The sequence below is a fragment of the Sinocyclocheilus rhinocerous genome, unplaced genomic scaffold (genome assembly GCF_001515625.1).
Source record: "Sinocyclocheilus rhinocerous isolate Xijiao unplaced genomic scaffold, SAMN03320098_v1.1 scaffold53, whole genome shotgun sequence".
Lineage (NCBI taxonomy): Eukaryota > Metazoa > Chordata > Actinopteri > Cypriniformes > Cyprinidae > Sinocyclocheilus > Sinocyclocheilus rhinocerous.
Window position 1 is genome coordinate 3,066,593 of NW_015645538.1, and position 19,722 is coordinate 3,086,314.

Consider the following 19,722-nt stretch of genomic DNA (forward strand, 5'->3'; position numbering starts at 1 on the left):
TGATGCCAATGTATTTTTCGACGAGTCCGCTATGTTCGCAATAATAACGTTACCTGCTTGACGGAAAGAGTTGCCAGGTTTTTACAACAAAACCCGCCCAATTGCTACTCAAAACTAGCCCAAACTGTCCGCGTTTCGAGGGGTCCCCCGGTAAAAAATAATCGCGTTCCGGGGGCTAAAATACACGTTATTGGGTATCGCTTCAACCCGCGGCAACAGTGTTAAAGTAGCCCAATTCCACGGGAAAAACGTGGACTTGGCAACACTGTGACAGATAGTAATGTCTACAACAGACACGACTGTTGTCGCGGCGCGACCACAACAGCTTGAAGTTGTCTAATTTGGCACGGTCTCCCTGCTGCACTAATAGTTAAGCCATTCCTCTGTGTATACATATCCTTACAAGTACAATTTTAGCTGTCCTAGTTTACACACATTTTTGAACATCTAAATCTTTGCACACCAATATCCATGCATATTAAAACAGTCTTTCAGGTCTCTCAGGTTCTGTGACTCACTGTTTCTGTCAAATCAAATTGTTGTGTGCAGGGTTTGTTTTTGTGGATCCATTTTGTCCCAAAAAGCCTTGAATCCTGGGTCCTGTTTTTTCTCATTCTATTTCAGGAATAACGTCTTTTATTATTAATAATACTCATTTACTGACATGTGTACACACACGGTCAGCGGATTATTGGTATTTGTGGACAGCCTTTCTTCTGCCCCTTTATGTACATTTAATATACTTGCATCGTCTGAAGCCAGTGGGCTGTGTGTCTCTGACTGTGTTTGAAATAAAAGACTAGCGTACTACCTACTGTTTTTATAAAATAAATAAAATCAAATAAAAAAATAGTATGTGAAGTTGGGAACAGCTGGGTTCTGGATGTAAAAATCCCATTCATTTTCTCTATAGGGGGATTGATTTAAACAATAATTTAAACTATTAAAGACAGACCTACTGTGAGTTACGAGGTTGTTGATTGATGGTAAATGCTTTTGTTGAAGCCATCTGCCCACATTATTTCAACTTATTTTTAAAATAGTTTGGTTTACAGCAGAACTCGTGGTGAAAACTACATTACCCTTGATTCTGCAAAGAAATCTCAACCAGTCAGATAATTATGCTGCGTTCACGCCATAATTACCGTAATTCCGAGATGATAACACGTGATGTTCAACTTGGTGCTGTTCACCTCCTCAGACTGGGGATTATCCGTTTCTATAGCGACAGTCAACAAAATGAACCCGCTTGAATGTTACTGCCAGCTGTAAAATACAATACAAGTAACAGTTGCTATGCCAATGCGTTATTATTACACTGGTTATTTATTACATTATTTATTGGTTATATTTTCAATCCAATTTTTGTAAAAATGTCTTGGCAGTCCAATCAGTTTCAACTATTCCAGTAATTTAGTGTTAACGTTTAAATTTGTTTTAAATCTATTAGATTTTATATAATTTTTTTTGTATACATAGAGAATCTTCTGCAGAATGTTTTCATCCGCACACACACACACACACACACATATATAAAGCTCTAACATGTTCTTCTCTGCGGTCGCTCCTTCCTGTCACTCCTTCCACTTTCCACTCACCTTCACTCCTCTCTTCACCACTCCTCCTCTCCTCTCCTTGTCTTTTGATGCAGACCATCATAACAGCTCTCATGCAAAGTTATAAAAGAAAGGGAAAATGCTGTTTTTTACTCCTCATTGGTTTTGAGGGCTATTTGTCCTGGTATTTCTGTCAGAGAATAATCTTAAAAGGATAAAATTGACATTTTGTCATCATTTACTCGCCCTGAGGGTGAAAAAATGATAATAGAATGTTAATGTTTAAGTAAAGTGTTACTATAATTCCTTGTAAGTAGGTTAGAAGTCAGGTGGCGTGATAGGAAGTGATGTCGTCACTTTAGTGAGTAACTTCCTATGATGACAATAGTAAGAAGACTACTCTCAGGCCCTTCCTCCCTCTCTTCCTTTAGTGGCTTCTCCAGACCCTCCAATGTAGCTCCTACTCGTGTGGTGCTGCTCTCTACCTCCTTCTCTACTCTTCCTCCTCCTCCTCTTCCTCCCTCCACGCAGCTGTCTCCCAGGTACAGGCATGCCTGCGTTTCTCCACTACCCCTCCTCCCTTGCTGCTGCCTTTCTCTTCATCTTCCTTCCTCTCGTTTGTCCTGTCTGTCTCGCCACTCCATTTCCTTACAGAGGCCGTGTTTACACCTGCTATTAACATCCTTAACAGGTGGTCAGCTGAGACTGATTGCATGACCATTTTGTTATTTTGGGAGGAAGTCAACAAATGCAACTTTTGTGTGATGAACTATTGATGATCTATTAATGTCAGCCATAACGGAGATGTTTTGAGGACTTTGTATGGGGTTTTCCATTTAATCCGATCAAATATTTTCTTTTAAAGCCACTCGGAGCAAAGTTCAAAACTCTTTTTGTAACAAAGGGATGATCGCTAGCTAAGTGGATGGTCTTTGCTGTCAAATCAGGATGGACTACTGTTTACAGCCTTGATCTTAGGAACGTGACATATAATTGAACATCATTTTTAAATTCATAATATTTTTATTAATAAAAATATTTTTTTATATTATTATTATTGTATTGTTTTATATTATTTTATATTACTATATTAACTTCTGCTAATTCAGTGTAATGAAAGTGAATGAGAACTGCCCAAAACTCAGAAAAAAAAAAAAAAAAAAAAAAAACAGCACCATAAAAATGCATATGGCAGATGCTTTTATCCAAAGTGACTTGCATTGCATTGAAGGTTTACATATTTTATTTAATTTACAAATTTTTGTACTTAAATGAAAGTGAATGAGAACTGCCCAAAACTCAGAAAAAGAAAAAAAAGAGAAAAAAACAGCACCATAAAAATGCATATGGCAGATGCTTTTATCCAAAGTGACTTGCATTGCATTGAAGGTTTACATATTTTATTTAATTTACTAATTTTTGTACTTAATTTAAAATAAAAACCTTAGGAAAGGTGATAAACAATTATGTAATAACAACAATAATAATAATGCATTATATAAACATAATAATAATTATTATTATAATAATGCATTATATAATTATTTTTTATGCATTTGGCAGATGCTTTTATCCAAAGCAGCTTACATTACATTAAATGTATATATTTTGTCGTCAGTTCATGCATTTCCTGAGAGTCAAACCTATGAACTTGCGTTGCTTTGAGCATCACAAAAACATTTTGGACCCCGTTTACACCTTTATTAATCACTGTCCAAAAGATGTGAGGTGTAAACATGGTCGGAGAGCTCAAATCCCAGCAGTCTGTTTGTAGTCTCTCCTACCTGCATGTGTCTTTCTCTGTCCATCTTACTCACCTTTTTAGAGTAGATTGTGAATGCTCTAATCAGATGCCTGCCAGCACACACTCATAAAAGTTGAAAGTCTGTTTGGTGTGCGTCCTCTTTCTACTCAAACAACAGCACCTGCTCTATAACATGAAGTCTCCAAAACCTTGTCAGTGTCTCCTTTTGAGTGCTTTTCCACCCCTGCTGTGCGTGTGTGTGTGTCTCTATTCTCTAATCCCTCCCGTGGTGCATGTCTTTCCCCAGTGTCTCCGTGTCACACTAATCCACGACGTAAAATCGCCCAAATGCCATCAGATCCTGCGGCGGCCTGATTCTTCTCGCACTCACGCTATGACTATAGTCAGAGCAGTGGTTCACCAGGAAATCTCTACATTTACACACCGTGGACTACAGGAGATAAAACCTCATGCATACTTTTAAACCAATGATTTTAACCGAAAGTGTTGTAGTTTTTAACCTCAAAGCAGTCTTAAAGGGATAGTTCACCTCAAAATGAAAATTATCACTTAATTATGACTTCTGTGCAATCCTAGCCATTCTTTTCAGTGTTATGAATGTGAATGAGGACTGTCAAACTCAGAAAATTACATAAAAGCGCCATAAAAGTGGTCCATATGATGCTTGTTTGGTCTTCTGATGCAATATGATTGTATGAGGAACAGATAAACCTTTTAAGTTGCTATTCACCGACAATTTAGCACATTCATTAATGTTTAAAGTGAAGTAGCAATGATTCGATCATGAATCAGACATTTAGATCTTTTCATTGAATTGCTTGACAAAAGCTGTCTTAATGATTTATTTGGCAGATGCTTTTATCCAAAGTGACTTGCATTGCATTGAAGGTTTACATATTTTATTTAATTTACTAATTTTTGTACTTAATTTAAAATAAAAACCTTAGGAAAGGTGATAAACAATTATGTAATAACAACAATAATAATAATGCATTATATAAACATAATAATAATAATTATTATAATAATAATGCATTATATAATTATTTTTTATGCATTTGGCAGATGCTTTTATCCAAAGCAGCTTACATTACATTAAATGTATATATTTTGTCGTCAGTTCATGCATTTCCTGAGAGTCAAACCTATGAACTTGCGTTGCTTTGAGCATCACAAAAACATTTTGGACCCCGTTTACACCTTTATTAATCACTGTCCAAAAGATGTGAGGTGTAAACATGGTCGGAGAGCTCAAATCCCAGCAGTCTGTTTGTAGTCTCTCCTACCTGCATGTGTCTTTCTCTGTCCATCTTACTCACCTTTTTAGAGTAGATTGTGAATGCTCTAATCAGATGCCTGCCAGCACACACTCATAAAAGTTGAAAGTCTGTTTGGTGTGCGTCCTCTTTCTACTCAAACAACAGCACCTGCTCTATAACATGAAGTCTCCAAAACCTTGTCAGTGTCTCCTTTTGAGTGCTTTTCCACCCCTGCTGTGCGTGTGTGTGTGTGTCTCTATTCTCTAATCCCTCCCGTGGTGCATGTCTTTCCCCAGTGTCTCCGTGTCACACTAATCCACGACGTAAAATCGCCCAAATGCCATCAGATCCTGCGGCGGCCTGATTCTTCTCGCACTCACGCTATGACTATAGTCAGAGCAGTGGTTCACCAGGAAATCTCTACATTTACTCACCGTGAACTACAAACCTGAGATAAAACGTCAAGCATACTTTTAAACGAATGATTTGAACTGAAAAGTGAGTCTTAAAGGGATAGTTCACCCCAAAATGAAAATTAGCACTTTATGACTTTTGTACAATCACAGCCTTTCTTTTCAGTGTAATGAATGTGAATGACCCAGAAGAGCACCATAAAAGTGATCCATATGATGATGGTTTGATCTTCTGATGCAATATGATTGTATAAGAAACAGATCAAAGTTGTTATTCACTGAAAATCTAGCACAATCATGAGAGTTCATAAAAGAAGTAGCAATGATTCACTCATGAATCAGACAAAACCTGTCATGATTCATTTTTCTGAATCAGATTGATCTGGTTCTCAAGACCAACTCACTGGAGGGAACAGTTATTTGTAAATCAAGATTTCAGTTTGGTCTGTTCACCAGACAAACCTATTATATCACTTCAAAACACTTAAAATGTAGTTCATGAATTATACTGACCCCTTTTATGGTGTTTTTATGGAATTAACCTTTAAAGTTTATCTTTAAAGCGCTTAAAAAGTCTCCATTTGTAAAGAAAGTCATATATAATCATGACAGATTGTTTATTATTGGGTGAACTAATTCTTTAAACAAACAATTTTGAGGAAAAATAATAAGCAATATTTCATCTCTAGGGAAGTACAAAATTGTTGTCTTAAGCAAGTTCACTCAGTTACATTTTTGTTTCGATGGCAGTACAGACATGTTCGTAAATAATACAAGTTGTCATTTTAAGTGCTGTTTTGTAATTTCCTTACAGCCGATAGCGGCTGTGTGCTGAAGTTTTATTTTTTTTAGCGCAAGTTGTTTTATGGTCGTTTTATGCTTGGTTTTTAATGACTTGTCATTTCTTGTTGTTTTGTTTTCCTCACAGACAGTGTGGCTACAGTAAAGCCAGCCAGGAAGGGGATGATGAACTCTACTTCCAGTGTGAGTATCATGTTGTGTTTCCGCGCATACATGTGCATCCATTCCACAAATCAATTGGACTGTCAGGTTTGTTTCTGAAGGTGGTAATGGATATAGCTTGTCAGAGACTGAGAGCTTAGGTGGAAGAGAAAGGGAAAAAAACAGAGTGGAAAATAGAGTGATCAGTGATAAAGAGAGATTAGGGACATATAAAGTGGCACTGCATTAACGTCTAAGTCCATGTACGTGCCTTTACACCAACAAGCCTAATGCTCCAGTCCATTAGCATGTTTCAGACGCCCTCTGTGATGATAAGAGGGGGAAGGGCATTACCAGTCTTTGAACAAAGAAAGATGCCATAGTACTGCTGCACCCAGTGTTGAAGAACATTGGAAGGCATACACCGTTACTTTTTTATGGATAACATGTTAAGTTACTTTTGCATTACTTTTTATTATTGCCAGTTTACTGAGAATCTCTGATCTCCAGAATGGAAGCTCTATGGATGGATTATGAGCATTTTTTCTACATTGAAAGTGGGGAAAAGCAGATGTATATTAGAGCTTTTATGTCTCCTCTTCACTGTCTTTATTTTTTATTTTTTAAAGTGGCAAAAAGCCCAAAAAATCTAATTAATTCATTAAAAAAAAACAGCTGTACAGTGCTGGTGATGCCCAGTTATCTCTTTCTCTGCCGTTTTCCCTCAAACCTTTCTAAACTCTAGCCAGATGTTAGCGTTCTGTTTCACGTACATTAATATTCATGTGTGTGCGTGCATGCATGTGATGTGTGTGTAAGCATGTCAGAGCAGCAGTAGTTTGGTGAGTAATGAGCGTCTGTGCAGAGCAGTCGTGTAGCTGAGGCATTAAATCTGCTGAAACAATGAACACTGGCGAGCTTCATACACTTTTGAGCTGGTTTGTGCCAAGTCTTACAGCATATCTGTACAGTATATGAAACTTATATTTGCATGTCTTCATTAACCTCTTATATCCTGATCTATAGTATTTAACATGCAAATATGCACATTATGCCAGGATGGACACACATGCAGGAGGAAGATTGCCATAAGGATAAGTAATTTTGCGTTAAATTATTTTAACACGTTAAGGATTGTAAAATTAATCGCATGCACGTTGACAGCCCTAGTTTTTATGTAATAAATGTATGTGCTGCTCCTCTAAGGACAGGTATGTTTGAAGTTGATCAGCATTTATTGCTGGTTTTGGCTCCATAGATTTCTTAAAAGAGCAGCATAAAAAAAATGAAATGAAACTGGTATGTAATTAGGGATATGCCGGTATCAAATTTTCATGTTGCGATTAATTGCTAATGCTTTTATCACGGTATGCGGTATTATCACGGTGTTGAAATTTAGTTTTTAAAAAAAGTGCTGTCATAATACAGTATAACAGGTTTAATAACTTTTTTCTTATAACAAAAATAACTGAACATTTAAATGCAATAAAGCAATACAGAAAAATGTATAAAGTTAAAAGTTTTACACAGATTAAAGTGCAAAAGAACTATAAAGACCAATAGGTATCACTTTACAATAAGTAACCATTCGTTAACCTTAGTTAATGCATTAACATTCTGTAGCTACATTTGCTACAGAAGTTATTAATCTTTGTTTAAAAAATAAGTTTCTTAGTTCATGTTAGCTCATTAAATAACACAGCTGCAACTCTCGATTTTAACCTGTTATTAAATATTGGAATACCTAAGATTAATGAATGTTCAGAAGAATTTTTCATTGGCAGTTTATGTTAACTAATGTTAACTAATGAAGCCCTAATGTAAAGTGTGACCGAACAATAAAGAATCAAAACACTTTCAAACAATATCTAGGGCATGTTGTAGTCCAGATTAAAATGTAAAAAAAGTTTGAAAATAAATAGCCTATTAAGTCTAAATATTTAAGTATTTGGCGCTGTGATGAACATCATAGCAAATACACAAATCTGAATGGCTATTTACATAATTTAAACATGATTCAGAAACAGGAAGTAGTGCAGCTGCTTTGTTTACAGGGTTTCCGGGGTAAAGGCTGCATTTAAATGAATTATTATATTATTATTATTATCATTTCTGCAGTTTAGCGCCATCTGCTGTCAGAGTGTGAAAGTGCGCTTTCATCCAGAGCGTCTCTCACATGTTCCGCCATGTGCTTCACGTCCGAGCTTGTTTACATCAGAGTGTGCACGCGTCTTTCACGCAGCATACAGCGTGTTGCGCATTTTGACCAGTTGATGGGAAAAGTATTCTTAAAATGCATTCAAAATTCGGAATAATTTGTAATATATAATTATTCACGGTATTTAGAAGTGCCCACGATAACAATATCGTGCATATTCATTACCGTGATATATCGCATTACCGAATACCGGCACAAGTCTATATGTAATACAAGAATTAGAAAAAAAACAATAATAATTTTAGAAAATGTAACGTGTAAATGAATGAAAACACACAAAAAGATGTTTATATTGTGTTATATAACACAATCTTGTGCTTTCTGGAAACCAGGCCAGATGTTCCCTGTTCAAGGAAGAATTTAGGGAATGCCTCAAATCCCTTACGTTCCAGCAACAGAATGAAATTTCCAACAAGAACCATTCATGGAAAACAAGAAGAGTACAAATAGTACAAAAAAAGAGTATAAATTCCGTTTTTTTCCCCACTGGAAAACTCCTTAATAATACCATGAGCGCAATGCTCTGTCACACAGTCTCATAAAGAATAATTTCTCTCACATTTCACAAAATTAAATCCCATCAGCATCATCACAGATATTCTCTCGTTCTCGTTTCGCCCCGGGCTCAGTTCTGGTGACCCGTCGTGCGTGATCTCTGTGTCTCCCACCGTCATTTGTTTTACAGATTTGTTCTTCCATCTGTTATACAACTAGCCCTATAAGCGCACCCTCTTTTCGCCCTGCATGCGTGTTCTCTTTGTTTTATATGCATATTTTTGGATGACCTAGAAACAATGGTAGGGATCAGTGCTTTAGCTGTCATTATGAAATCACTGAGACCTACTTTGTTTGTGTGTATGTAGAACCGGCGACTGTGGATTTAATGCTTTAGATATGCAAACTTATATGCATATAAATGGTTTGTGGTTGTCAGTGTATGGGGATTTACATAGCTACTATATACGTTTGGGACACAATTGTCCGCAGAACTAAATCTGATAAGGCATTCCTTTGGGGAATGTCTGCAAAGGTACAAAGGATCATTTAAGTGTATAAATGTATGCGTATACATACTTCTGTTTAATTTTTTCCCTGTATAGTGTTTCTTTGATTTTGTTCATATTATGTTTTTTTATTTTTCACATTTAGATAACTAGGAGAGTTGTTCGTGTGCCTGGGAATTTCTGTTAAAAAACGTCTGTTCATATACAGTCAGTTATGCAAATTATTATAAACTTAATTATAGTCTAAATGACTATAATTGTATGATTTTTCTTTTTTTTGCTGACTATTTTTAATTATAAATTTGCTTTCAATATATTTTATATCTTAAACAGCAATACAAATCTTCCTATAATGAGACATGCATACAGTAGTACTTTTCAAAAACTGCATCATGCATAAATAACGGCATCATATTTTTAATTTACAACAACTCAACATACTGCAGTACCTGTGGACGATTAGATGTATTATAATTGTGTAATTTTTTTCTACATTATTATAGCCTCTACTCTGGTGTCTTCAGGGCATTTTTTGATTCAGCAGCATGGACTGGACTCGCTAAGATCTTCTTTCGGTGTCTCTGAGGACACTTATCGTACAACAATTAGTTTGGCAACGTTTGCAAAGTTCTTGACACAGAATCTTTGAAATATATTCATGAGTTTTTGAGACCTTTTGGATCAACTCTCACATTGCTTTTCACAACATTTCACTAGGAACGCAGAAGCATTCTGTGATGTAACCACTTTGCACAGTATTTTGTTGTTACTGTGCTAGTGTCATCAGTTTCAGATTTAAGTGGCAGAATACAGAGTCAAAAGTTACGGTCTTTGTAGCTTTTGTTAATATTTTCGTGCATATTTTCAGTTTCCTTTTAACTTTAATTCATTTGCAAACTTTTAGTTTTAGTGAGCATATCATGTAACTATAACCTTGGTGTGTATGTATGAAAGCTTCTGTGGCTGAATCAGTTAGTTTGATAAAAACAAACCCAAACAGAAACTAATAGGAAGTGAACTGAAGTGGACCTCTAAATCACTGTAATAGCAGCCTCGCATGTGAATACGGCATGTGCTAGAAAAACCTCATTCCTGTTGAAGAGGCTTTCGATCCACTCTCATGATGGAATGGAGCACCATTAATTTGCTTTGTAATTGTATTCCTAAGTATGTGTGTATGTATGTGAGCTTCAGATCAATAAGCTGTTATGAGAATGTGAAGTTGAGACCCTGGTCTGCTTCGGGTCGATGTTGACTTGTAAGCACATTTCAGATTCAGACTGCCACACTGCCTTTGAGTAGATGAAGCATGACATAATGCAAGGATCTAGTAAAAGAATACAGCAGAAAAATAATAAAGGTCATCTTTTTGTAAATTTTCTTTTTAAATAAATTAGTTTTGTTTTAATAAATCTTCATTAGCATCATATATTTATAAAAATTATAATTTTCACTTCTTAAAATAGCACATTTCTTAAAACAGCAAACTACGTGACATTCACCATGTAGTGAATAGTGAAGAGTTAATGCACCAGCGCATTTAGACACAGTATATGCATGAATGCTTTAAATGCCTCTTGTCGTTTATGTTCTCTCATGCATGTTTTGAGATGTTGTGATGGACATGAGCAGAGGCGAAATTTCCAGCTTTCCATCCTCTCTTTCCACACTGACAGTTACTCTATTAAGAAAGTCAGATCACTTGCAAAATAACAGTGTAGATGGTCAAGATTTGAAAACCAAAATGTATGAACAAAGCATATGATATTCTGATACCTAAAGATGGCTTTTTGGAGTTTTTTTGCCCATTTCATCAATAACAATAGTGAATCAATCAGTGGTAATAGTAAGTGTAGCACCACTAATTATATATGTGTGAATTTTTTTTTTCTTTCATTTTTTCAGTTAAAATCCCAACCAGAAGGACCTACATTGACCCAGAAACCTGTGAAGATTTGCTCCAGGCTGTTCATGCCTTTGCCAAAGAGCTGGACATCTCTAGCATCAAGATCGAGAGGATAGTCCATACAGGTACCAGACATCAAAACCTCCTTACTTTTCCCACTATCCTGCAAATTCATTTCATTTTTGTGACAGTTTTATAGTTTTTCAATGCTGTGTGTTAAGATCTATGAAAACTAGTCATTAGCTCACATCAGAAATAAAGGCTTTATTGTCATTTACTGACTTTCATGTTGTGTTCAAACACACATGACTTTATTGTCTTCTTTGGAAGACAACGTTTACTGCTAATTTTTTCCATAAAATTCCAAAGAATGAGGACAGGAGCTTTCAAGATTCAAAAAGAAGCAAAAGCACAATAGGAGTATCATAAATGTGGTCCATATGTCATTTAAGTCGATATTTACAACATCAGGTTGAGTAGAATTTTTTTTTTTTTTTTTTGCTGTGTCAAGATCTATGTAAACTAGGCATTATGTTCATCTCAGAAATAAAGGTTCTGTCATCATTTACTGACTCTCCTGTTGTATCCAAACCCATTTGACTCATATTTCTCTTCTTTGGAAAAAACTACAGCTAATGTTAATTACTGTCCATAAAATTGCAATGAATGAGGACAGGAGCTTTCAAGCTTCAAAACAGGAAGCGTAAGCACCATACAAGTATCGTAAAGGTGGTTCATGTGTCATTTAAGCTGTTATTCATGGCATGAGGGCGAGTAAATGGTGTCAGATTTTTCATTTTGGGTAGCTGTTCCTTTAAATGATGAGTAATGTTCTCATTTATGTTATATTATGAAACACAATCAACATCAAGTGAACACTTTCCTTCTATAGGAGACTTTGGGGAAGTGTGTCGAGGTTGCCTGAAGCTTCCCAGTAAACGCGAGTTGCCTGTGGCCATAAAGACCCTTCGTGCGGGCTGCTCGGAAAAACAGAGACGCTCATTCCTCAGCGAGGCGGGAATTCTGGGACAGTTCGATCATGCCAACATTGTGCGTCTGGAGGGAGTCATCACCAGAGGTCAGTACAGACAAAGAGATGAATGGATGGCAAGGAAGAAAAGAGAGATGCATGGGACGTCCCTCTGTAGAAAATGAAAGCTGTAGGGCGATTGGGACGATTCCTCACAGGATAGGGAAAGACAAAGAACGAGAGGAATTAGGGATTTGATGGCCCTCACCTGAAAGAGATTCAGGAGGCAGAATAGATGGTATGTCCCTCCATTGAAAAAGAAAGAAGGAGGGATTAGCCAGCTGTCCCACTGCAGTAATGGAAAAGAGAATAAGCCATTGATTGGATGCTTTATTGGGAAGTGGACCCCTGAATAAATGGGCTGGTCCTCAAAAGCGCAAGAACTGAAAGGGAGGCAAAGGTCGATACTTGCAGGATGGATGATCATCAGAGGTAAAAGATCAAAGACAATGAGGAGCTGTAGATGTTATCACCTCCAGGAAGGACAGAACGAGGAGAATCCAGCTTAAATGAAACTGGTAACTCTCAGTCAACAAGCGTGATGGAAGGAAACTTGGCTCGGGGTGGAGATGTACGGAGAGAGAAGAACAGATCCATCTTTAGATTGATCGATGTGATGTTCCTGGAGATAAAACAGCTAGATGGATTTGCCTAGCGTGTTCTTGCCGAAAGGGATGAGGGATGATGAAGGTGTTTTGGAGACAGGGAAGACCAGAGGGGAAGCTAGATTTGCTGAATTAAAGAACTAGCAGTGGTGATATTAGTCTGGGACTTTGTGTATTAGCGCTGAAGGAATTATTAACATTGATTCTACATGTAGAGAATGATAGAAATGCATGCATGAAGAGACGCATTAAGTGTGCTGGATATTGTGTATGTTAGAGAAGTGGTCCTCAACTAGTTTTGCTTCAGGACCCAGAATTTCAAGTGCCAACACAATACAGTACCAAATAGTTGCAAAAAAAAAAAAAGAGGTTTTAAATTCAAATATAGAAATGTATTATCATGAACTAAATAACTGTAAAAACAACAGCAGAAGTGTGAATCTCAGTCTTTGTTACAGTGCATAATAACAAATCATCCATTACTGTTATTCTTCATTCTTTTGTCATCAATATCATTGCATTTTCTAAAAAAATAAAATAAATGCATTATTCACTTTTGCAACATTCTGTAATTTCGCAACTCTTAAGTCTACTTCTAAAGTCCAAACTAAAGTGGAAATTTAGTTTTCAGTGACAACTTTCCTCTTTTTATCTGACCCAAAAAATTTTACGTGCGTTTTTGATACTGTACCTTTACAACTACACTGCTGTTCAAAGGTTTGGGGTCAGTAAGATTTTTGCTCACCAAGGCTGCATTTTTTGTTCAAAAATACTGGATAACAATAATATTGTGAAATATTATTACAACTTAAAATAACTGCTTTTTATTTGAATATATTTTAAAATGTAATTCATTGCTGTGGTGGCAAATCTGAATTTTTAGCAGCCATTACTCCAGTCTCCAGTGTCACATGAACCTTTAGGAATCATTCTAATATGCTGATTTGCGATTCTTTGATGAATAGAAATTTTAAAAGAACAGCCTTTATTTGAAATGTAAATCTTTTGTAACATTATAAATGTGTTTACTGTTACTTTTTGCCCCCAAACTTTTGAACGGTAGTGTACTGCGTAGTAATTCACCCATTTTTGCCACTTAGGTGTTCATAAATGAACTGACTCTGGGTGGTCTGGTGTGCTTTGAATTATGAAAGGTAGTGTATGTCTATATAGTACATAAAACTCTTATTTGAATAAAGTAAGAGAAAATCTCCATTTAAATGTTCGGCTATTTAAATTTATATTGTGATTCGTTAACAGAGCATAATTGGTTCTTGTTTTAATTGTTTTGAATGAAGAGTAAGAGACCATTTATTCGGTGGTATTTTGGGGAGAAGAATGAATTGGGATTTTGGGATTGAATTAGCCTAAGTGTGTGTGTGCAGTGAGCTTAACAGCAGATGTTCACGTTGGAATAATTGGTGGCCAAATCACAGCAAGCCCCCTTAATGACTCTAATCTTTCTCCCTGACTTCTCCTCCTCCACCTGCAAATCTCCGTTTTCCTCCTGAAAGCTACACACCCTCCTCTTCACCCACCTGTCAGACCTCCACACCTCAGGTGGGAAGGACCCAGAGCTGAGAGCCCAGTAGGAGGTCTTCTGATTGGGGTTGGTCAGGCATGTCTGCTCCTCCCCACAGGAGGTGTGATGGAGCTGGGGACGGTAGATTGACCAGACTGATAGCGCAGCCTCCTGTTCATTGGGCTGGTCATTGAATTCTGCAGATTGTTGGTGTCGGTGTACATGATTGAGGGATCTGTCTCTCTCACTTCCCACCTCTCTTCCTTGCTCTCTCTATTGCTCTAACACCTGGGGATTTACCACTACCCACCTCCCTAATGGAGCGTACTTCCCTCGTCTTTCTTTGGGCCGCATTCTATCACTCACTGTCTAATGCTCACTGGAAATACAGACACGACAGATATTATTACACAGTGCTGTTGAATACTTTATTCTGATTGGTCTGTTGCAGTTTCTTATCTAAAACTATCTATCATATTTTCTCTCATTCCACTGTTCTATCTATCTACAGTGACTTGCTGACAGCATGTAATCTCTTACATAACACTCACACTTTTATGAAAACGTGTTGTTTGTGCCCCTTGGACAACCCCACCATGTCTTCTTTCCCTGCTGAAGCATTAAACAAACACATGATCCAATTTTTTCTTCATGTGTGTTTTTTTGTTTGTTTTTTGCTGCAGGCAACACTATGATGATCGTGGTGGAGAGCATGGCCAACGGAGCCCTGGACTCTTTCCTGCGGGTAAGAGAATGTATTTTTTGTGTCTGTTTGTTCTGCTGAATCATCAGATGCAAAATGCTGAGATAGTGCAGTAAATGGTATATATGAAATATTTAAGTTGCATTACAAAACCTGCAGATGTGATTTGTTGATAAAAAGAGAAAATGAGAGGAAAAAGCCAAGTGAGGCATTTTATCTTGTCTCAGAGTCAGATGAAGTAAAATTCTTGAAAGGAAGTGGTATGATTTGTTCCAAGTTTTTATAAGTATTTTAGTGTTTATATTTTAAACTGTTGTTTTCCTCCCTTTTTCCTTTCCATTTCCAATTCCCTTTACCTTTTTTCTTTCCTTACCCCTACCTTCTTTTCCTTGTTCCTCATCTTTTCCTTTTTTCAATTTTTTTTTCTTCCTTCTCCATTATGTTACTTTCCTTACTTTACATTTTCCATTTTTCTTTCCTTTTTCCTTCTTTATTTTTCTATTACATTTTTTTTCTTTTTCAATTTTCCTTTTCCCCCTCTCCATTGTATGTTCCTTTCCTTTTCTTTTCCTCTGCAATGCCTTTTTCTTTCCCTTTTTCCCTTTCTGTCTACTTCAATGTCCTTTCTTTTCCTCTTGTCCACCTTTTTGCCATTCCTTCCTTTCGTTCTCTCTTTTTCTCCCTCTTTTTTCTGCACAGAAACACGAAGGTCAGTTGACTGTTCTTCAGCTGGTGGATTTGCTGAGCGGAGTGGCGTCTGGGATGAAGTATCTGACAGAGATGGGTTTTATCCATCGCCGACTGGCCGCTCATAAAGTCCTGGTGAACAGCAGCCTGGTCTGCAAAGTGTCAGGCTTCAGACCTCTTCAAGACGACAAGATAGAGGCGGTCTACAGCACACTAGTGAGTATTTTACCATAATGCAACACAGCACTCTCAAACACTTCTGAATGAGTTCGAAGAGCCAATGGTTGTCAGCATTTCTCTAAAAGTCAAAGCACAGCTCTTATCTAGTTTATCAAACTTTCATGCAATTTTTTTTTTCTTGCAAGTACTCAGCTGAATGTGCGGCGTATTTTAAGAACGCCTCAGTACTTCATGCTTCTGTTATGATAAGATGAACACGGAAGTCAGGATACAGTACGGCACAATACGCCTGTCTTTCACCAACACAATACACTCACACCGTGATACCACTTTTTTGTGTTTGCTGAGGGTGTGTTCCTGAATCAACATTTAATCAACATTTTTTTCTTTCCTTTCCTGTCCTTTTCCTTTTTTTGTTTTCCTCTCTTATGTCCTTTCCTATGCAATGTCCTTTCCTTTACAATTTTCCTTTCTTTTCCTTTTCTTTATTTTTACATTGTTGCGCTAGAAATCTGTCAAACTGATTTGTGCCATTTCTGCGCCTTTAGTATGTTTGTTTCAACAAAAAGGAACAAGTCCTATTAGCAAAATCACAGTCACTGTTGTAGCTCGTTTCTCTGGGCTGGTAATTGAAAGGTTGTAGGTTCAAACTCTGCAAAGAGCAATTCATGAAGCCTTGAGCAAGTCACTTAACCTCAGGTTGCTTCAGTGGAGATTGTCTCTGTAATTAGTGTGCTGTAAATCAGATAAAACCTGCTTCTCAATGACCACTTACTAATTAGTAGTAGTAACCGTAAAGACTGAGCACAACTGTGTCAATTTGTTAGACATAACAGGGTCTGTCTTTCTTTCAGCATGGAGGGAAGAGTTTGGTGTTGTGGACGGCCCCAGAAGCCATTCAGTACCATCGTTACAGCTCAGCTTCTGATGTGTGGAGCTTCGGTATCGTCATGTGGGAAGTCATGTCTTTCGGGGAGAGACCGTATTGGGACATGGGCAACCAAGACGTACGTCTGTCCCTTTATATTTCTTCTAATGTATCACCACCTGTGCAGTTCTGCATCGCTTTTCTTCTGGTGTTTCTTTCTCAGACCTTTCCTCTCTGTATCTCTTGCTCTCTCTTTTGGGCGGCTGCTTTTCCTCCTCCTTTAGATCTCCCTAAAAATCCTTTTACGTTTGTTTGTGATTTTAAATTATTTTTCTCCCTCCCTCTCTCTTTCCTGCCTCTCTCTGTTGGTAGGATGGGATTTTCCTGTGTGAAGTGAGGAGTTATGCATTTGTATAAAAATTTTAAAGTAGCTAAAGCGAGGGGCCTTTAAAGACCCCAGATAAAGTGTGTGTGTGTATATGTGTGTGTGCACTTTGACTTCCAAGTCCACTTCAGCTCCGTGACCAATCAGACTCAGAAGTCACGCGGCGTGTGGCCTCCTTTTCACGCCTGCAGCAAAGATCTGAAATAAACTCCGGCTGAAGGACATCACACTTTTTGGACCCCAGTAGTAATGTAGTCTAGATAGTGGACCCCAGTAGTAATGTAGTCTAGATAGTGAAATGCTAAACATTTCCATGTTTATGGCTAAATTAATGATTGCTGGGGAACGGCATTAATGCATCTTTCATGTTATTTATTTGGTTTAAATATTGTTTGTGTTGTCATAAGTGACTTTTAAGTAGTACTTTTATTAAATTAAATGGTATTTAGGACTATCTAATAAAAAGAGGAGATCATAGAGGAATGCTAGTCAAGGACACATTTTGAAATGCCTACTGAAATGAAATAATTTAATTTGCTAATTTGTCTCCGAAATTTCATTATTAGTGTTGATTGCTTTGAGATCACACAGAACGCTTCCTGGAAAAATTCATTAAAAATGCATCAGTGAGATCTGTATACAATGGGGTCTAAAAGCCTGAGTTCACAAACTGGAAATAAACAGAATTTTGAAATAAATAAATGTTACAATGTAAGATTCTGCATTATTTATGGGTCAGTAATCAATATATTCCATTACTCCAAATAGTCAATATTCAATAATTATGTTTTTGTGTTATTACAGGTAATAAAAGCTATAGAGGATGGGTTCCGGTTACCTGCTCCCGTGAACTGCCCGCCGTCTCTGCACCAGCTCATGCTGGATTGCTGGCAGAAGGAGAGGACAGAGAGACCCACCTTCACCCTGATCCACAGCGCTCTCAGCAAGACCATGAGGAGCCCGGACAACATCGGGTCCTCCACCCTGGGACGCAGGTACTTGAAAGCTTCTCATGGTTCCCATCTCCTTGCAAATCATCCCGTTTCCACTTTCCCAGTAAGTGTTTATGTTTTTCACTCTGAAGACGGAAATCTCTTTCTGTGTTTGTCCAGGACCCTGGGGTCATCTGTATCACTAGCAGAACGAACGCTTCCCTCCTTCCCTTCATTTAGTTCAGTTGGAGAGTGGTTAGAAGCTGTAGACATGGGCCGCTACAAAGACAACTTCACTGCTGCTGGATACTGTTACCTGGAGTCAGTGGCTCGCATGACCGTTCAGTGAGTGACATTGAATTGAAGTCCTAAATAACGCTTTTCTCTTATTCAGTTTGTGTGTAACTTGCTCAGTTGTTTTTGCAGGGATGTGCTGAGTCTCGGCATCACCTCTCTGGAGCACCAGAAACAGATCCTGTCCGCCATCCAGACTCTCAGAGCGCAGGTTATCCAGATGCACGGCCGCGGAGTGCAAGTCTGACAGACCCACAGCAGTGCGCTGGCTTACCGAGGAAAGACATATGGATGTCTGCTCTCATAATTACCCAGCAGGTCATTCAACGGTCAGGAGGTGATAACCAAGACACTGCAAATGGCGGTTTTCTTCCTAATCTTCCCTTTTTCATTCCTTTATCTTCTCTTTGGGTGAACACTCGTTCTTTTCTTCCACAAACAAGTTCTTGTTTTCTGAGGGGGACAATATCACAAGCAAGAGGATTCCTCTAGAATAACCTGCGTGCTGAGTTTGACCTGCTTTTCTTCCGCTGTTCATCAATGACATGAGCTCTGTCCCTTTTAGTAGGACTTTAAGGTGGTCGATGCCCTCCGTCACTGTCCCCGGAGAAGGGCAGTTTGACTCTGACCGATCTCAGAGCAATCAAAAGGGCGACATGTATTTTCTTTTTCCAAGCAAAAGAACTCATGCTTTGTAGCCACTGATCCTCCTATAAAGTGGACTAAACCGAGAGCATGTCATCCATTTGCTCCTCAGACTAGGAGAGCATCTCGCCGTATCTTCAGCACATAAGTTGAGTACTGATGTAAGGAATCTTAAATAATATGTAAATCCCTTTCTCTGTGTGTTTGGTTACTGTCTACTTTTTTCTTTTTGCTTTCTTTCCTCCACACTTTAAACTCATTTCTGAATTTCCGAGTTTAAATTAGTATTGTCGGACATCTGTACTCGTAATGTTTTTCTTGTTCTGTCTACTATAGGGACAATGCTTGCACTGCAGCGTCCATGACTTACAGAAACTTGTACCATATTTATTAGATGATTTATTTATCCATTTACAGATGCTTACTGGAGTTTGAATGCAGAAATATTGCTTGAAAATGGAAAACATAGCACTGAATCTGGACGTTCAGCTGTCATTTCATCAAAATGCTCTTCGGTTTTGTTTGTGTAATTTCATTTTTTCCTGCACTTTGAAAGTGAGTGAGTGAGTGAATGGATGTGACAGGGATGTATACACGCATATACATTCACACACTTACAGATTTCATTACACTCCACAACAGCAGGTGTCTGATACTCTCGGACATGTTTAGTACTTGATGTTGGCGTTTCGTACAACGGAAGTGGTTGTTCTTAAACGAGAATGTTCTGAATGTTCTAGTGTTATTGAATTTAGACTACTGTGTGGTGTGATGTGAGCGTGTGAACAAGACTTGGTTGGACTTGGAT

The 19,722-nt window shown here is 37.8% G+C and overlaps 1 protein-coding gene across 4 annotated transcripts in view; it reads left to right on the top strand.

Moving 5' to 3' along the window:
- Positions 1-19,412, top strand: part of epha10 (EPH receptor A10) — a 109,742-nt gene extending 90,330 nt beyond the window's left edge. Inside the window, exons 7-16 of one of the 4 annotated variants that reach the window (XM_016509914.1) lie at positions 1,988-2,098; positions 5,922-5,977; positions 11,063-11,188; positions 11,956-12,141; positions 14,904-14,965; positions 15,623-15,826; positions 16,645-16,797; positions 17,848-18,099; positions 18,216-18,320; positions 18,402-19,412. In XM_016509914.1, the coding sequence (XP_016365400.1) occupies positions 1,988-2,098; positions 5,922-5,977; positions 11,063-11,188; positions 11,956-12,141; positions 14,904-14,965; positions 15,623-15,826; positions 16,645-16,797; positions 17,848-18,099; positions 18,216-18,320; positions 18,402-18,761 (1,615 nt within the window). In that variant the 3' untranslated portion in view covers positions 18,762-19,412. Of the gene's footprint in view, positions 1-1,987; positions 2,099-5,921; positions 5,978-11,062; positions 11,189-11,955; positions 12,142-14,903; positions 14,966-15,622; positions 15,827-16,644; positions 16,798-17,847; positions 18,100-18,155; positions 18,321-18,401 lie in introns of all 4 variants that reach the window. The other 3 variants (XM_016509916.1, XM_016509915.1, XM_016509917.1) reach the window with 3 other exon arrangements.
- The last annotated feature ends 310 nt before the right edge of the window (positions 19,413-19,722 follow it).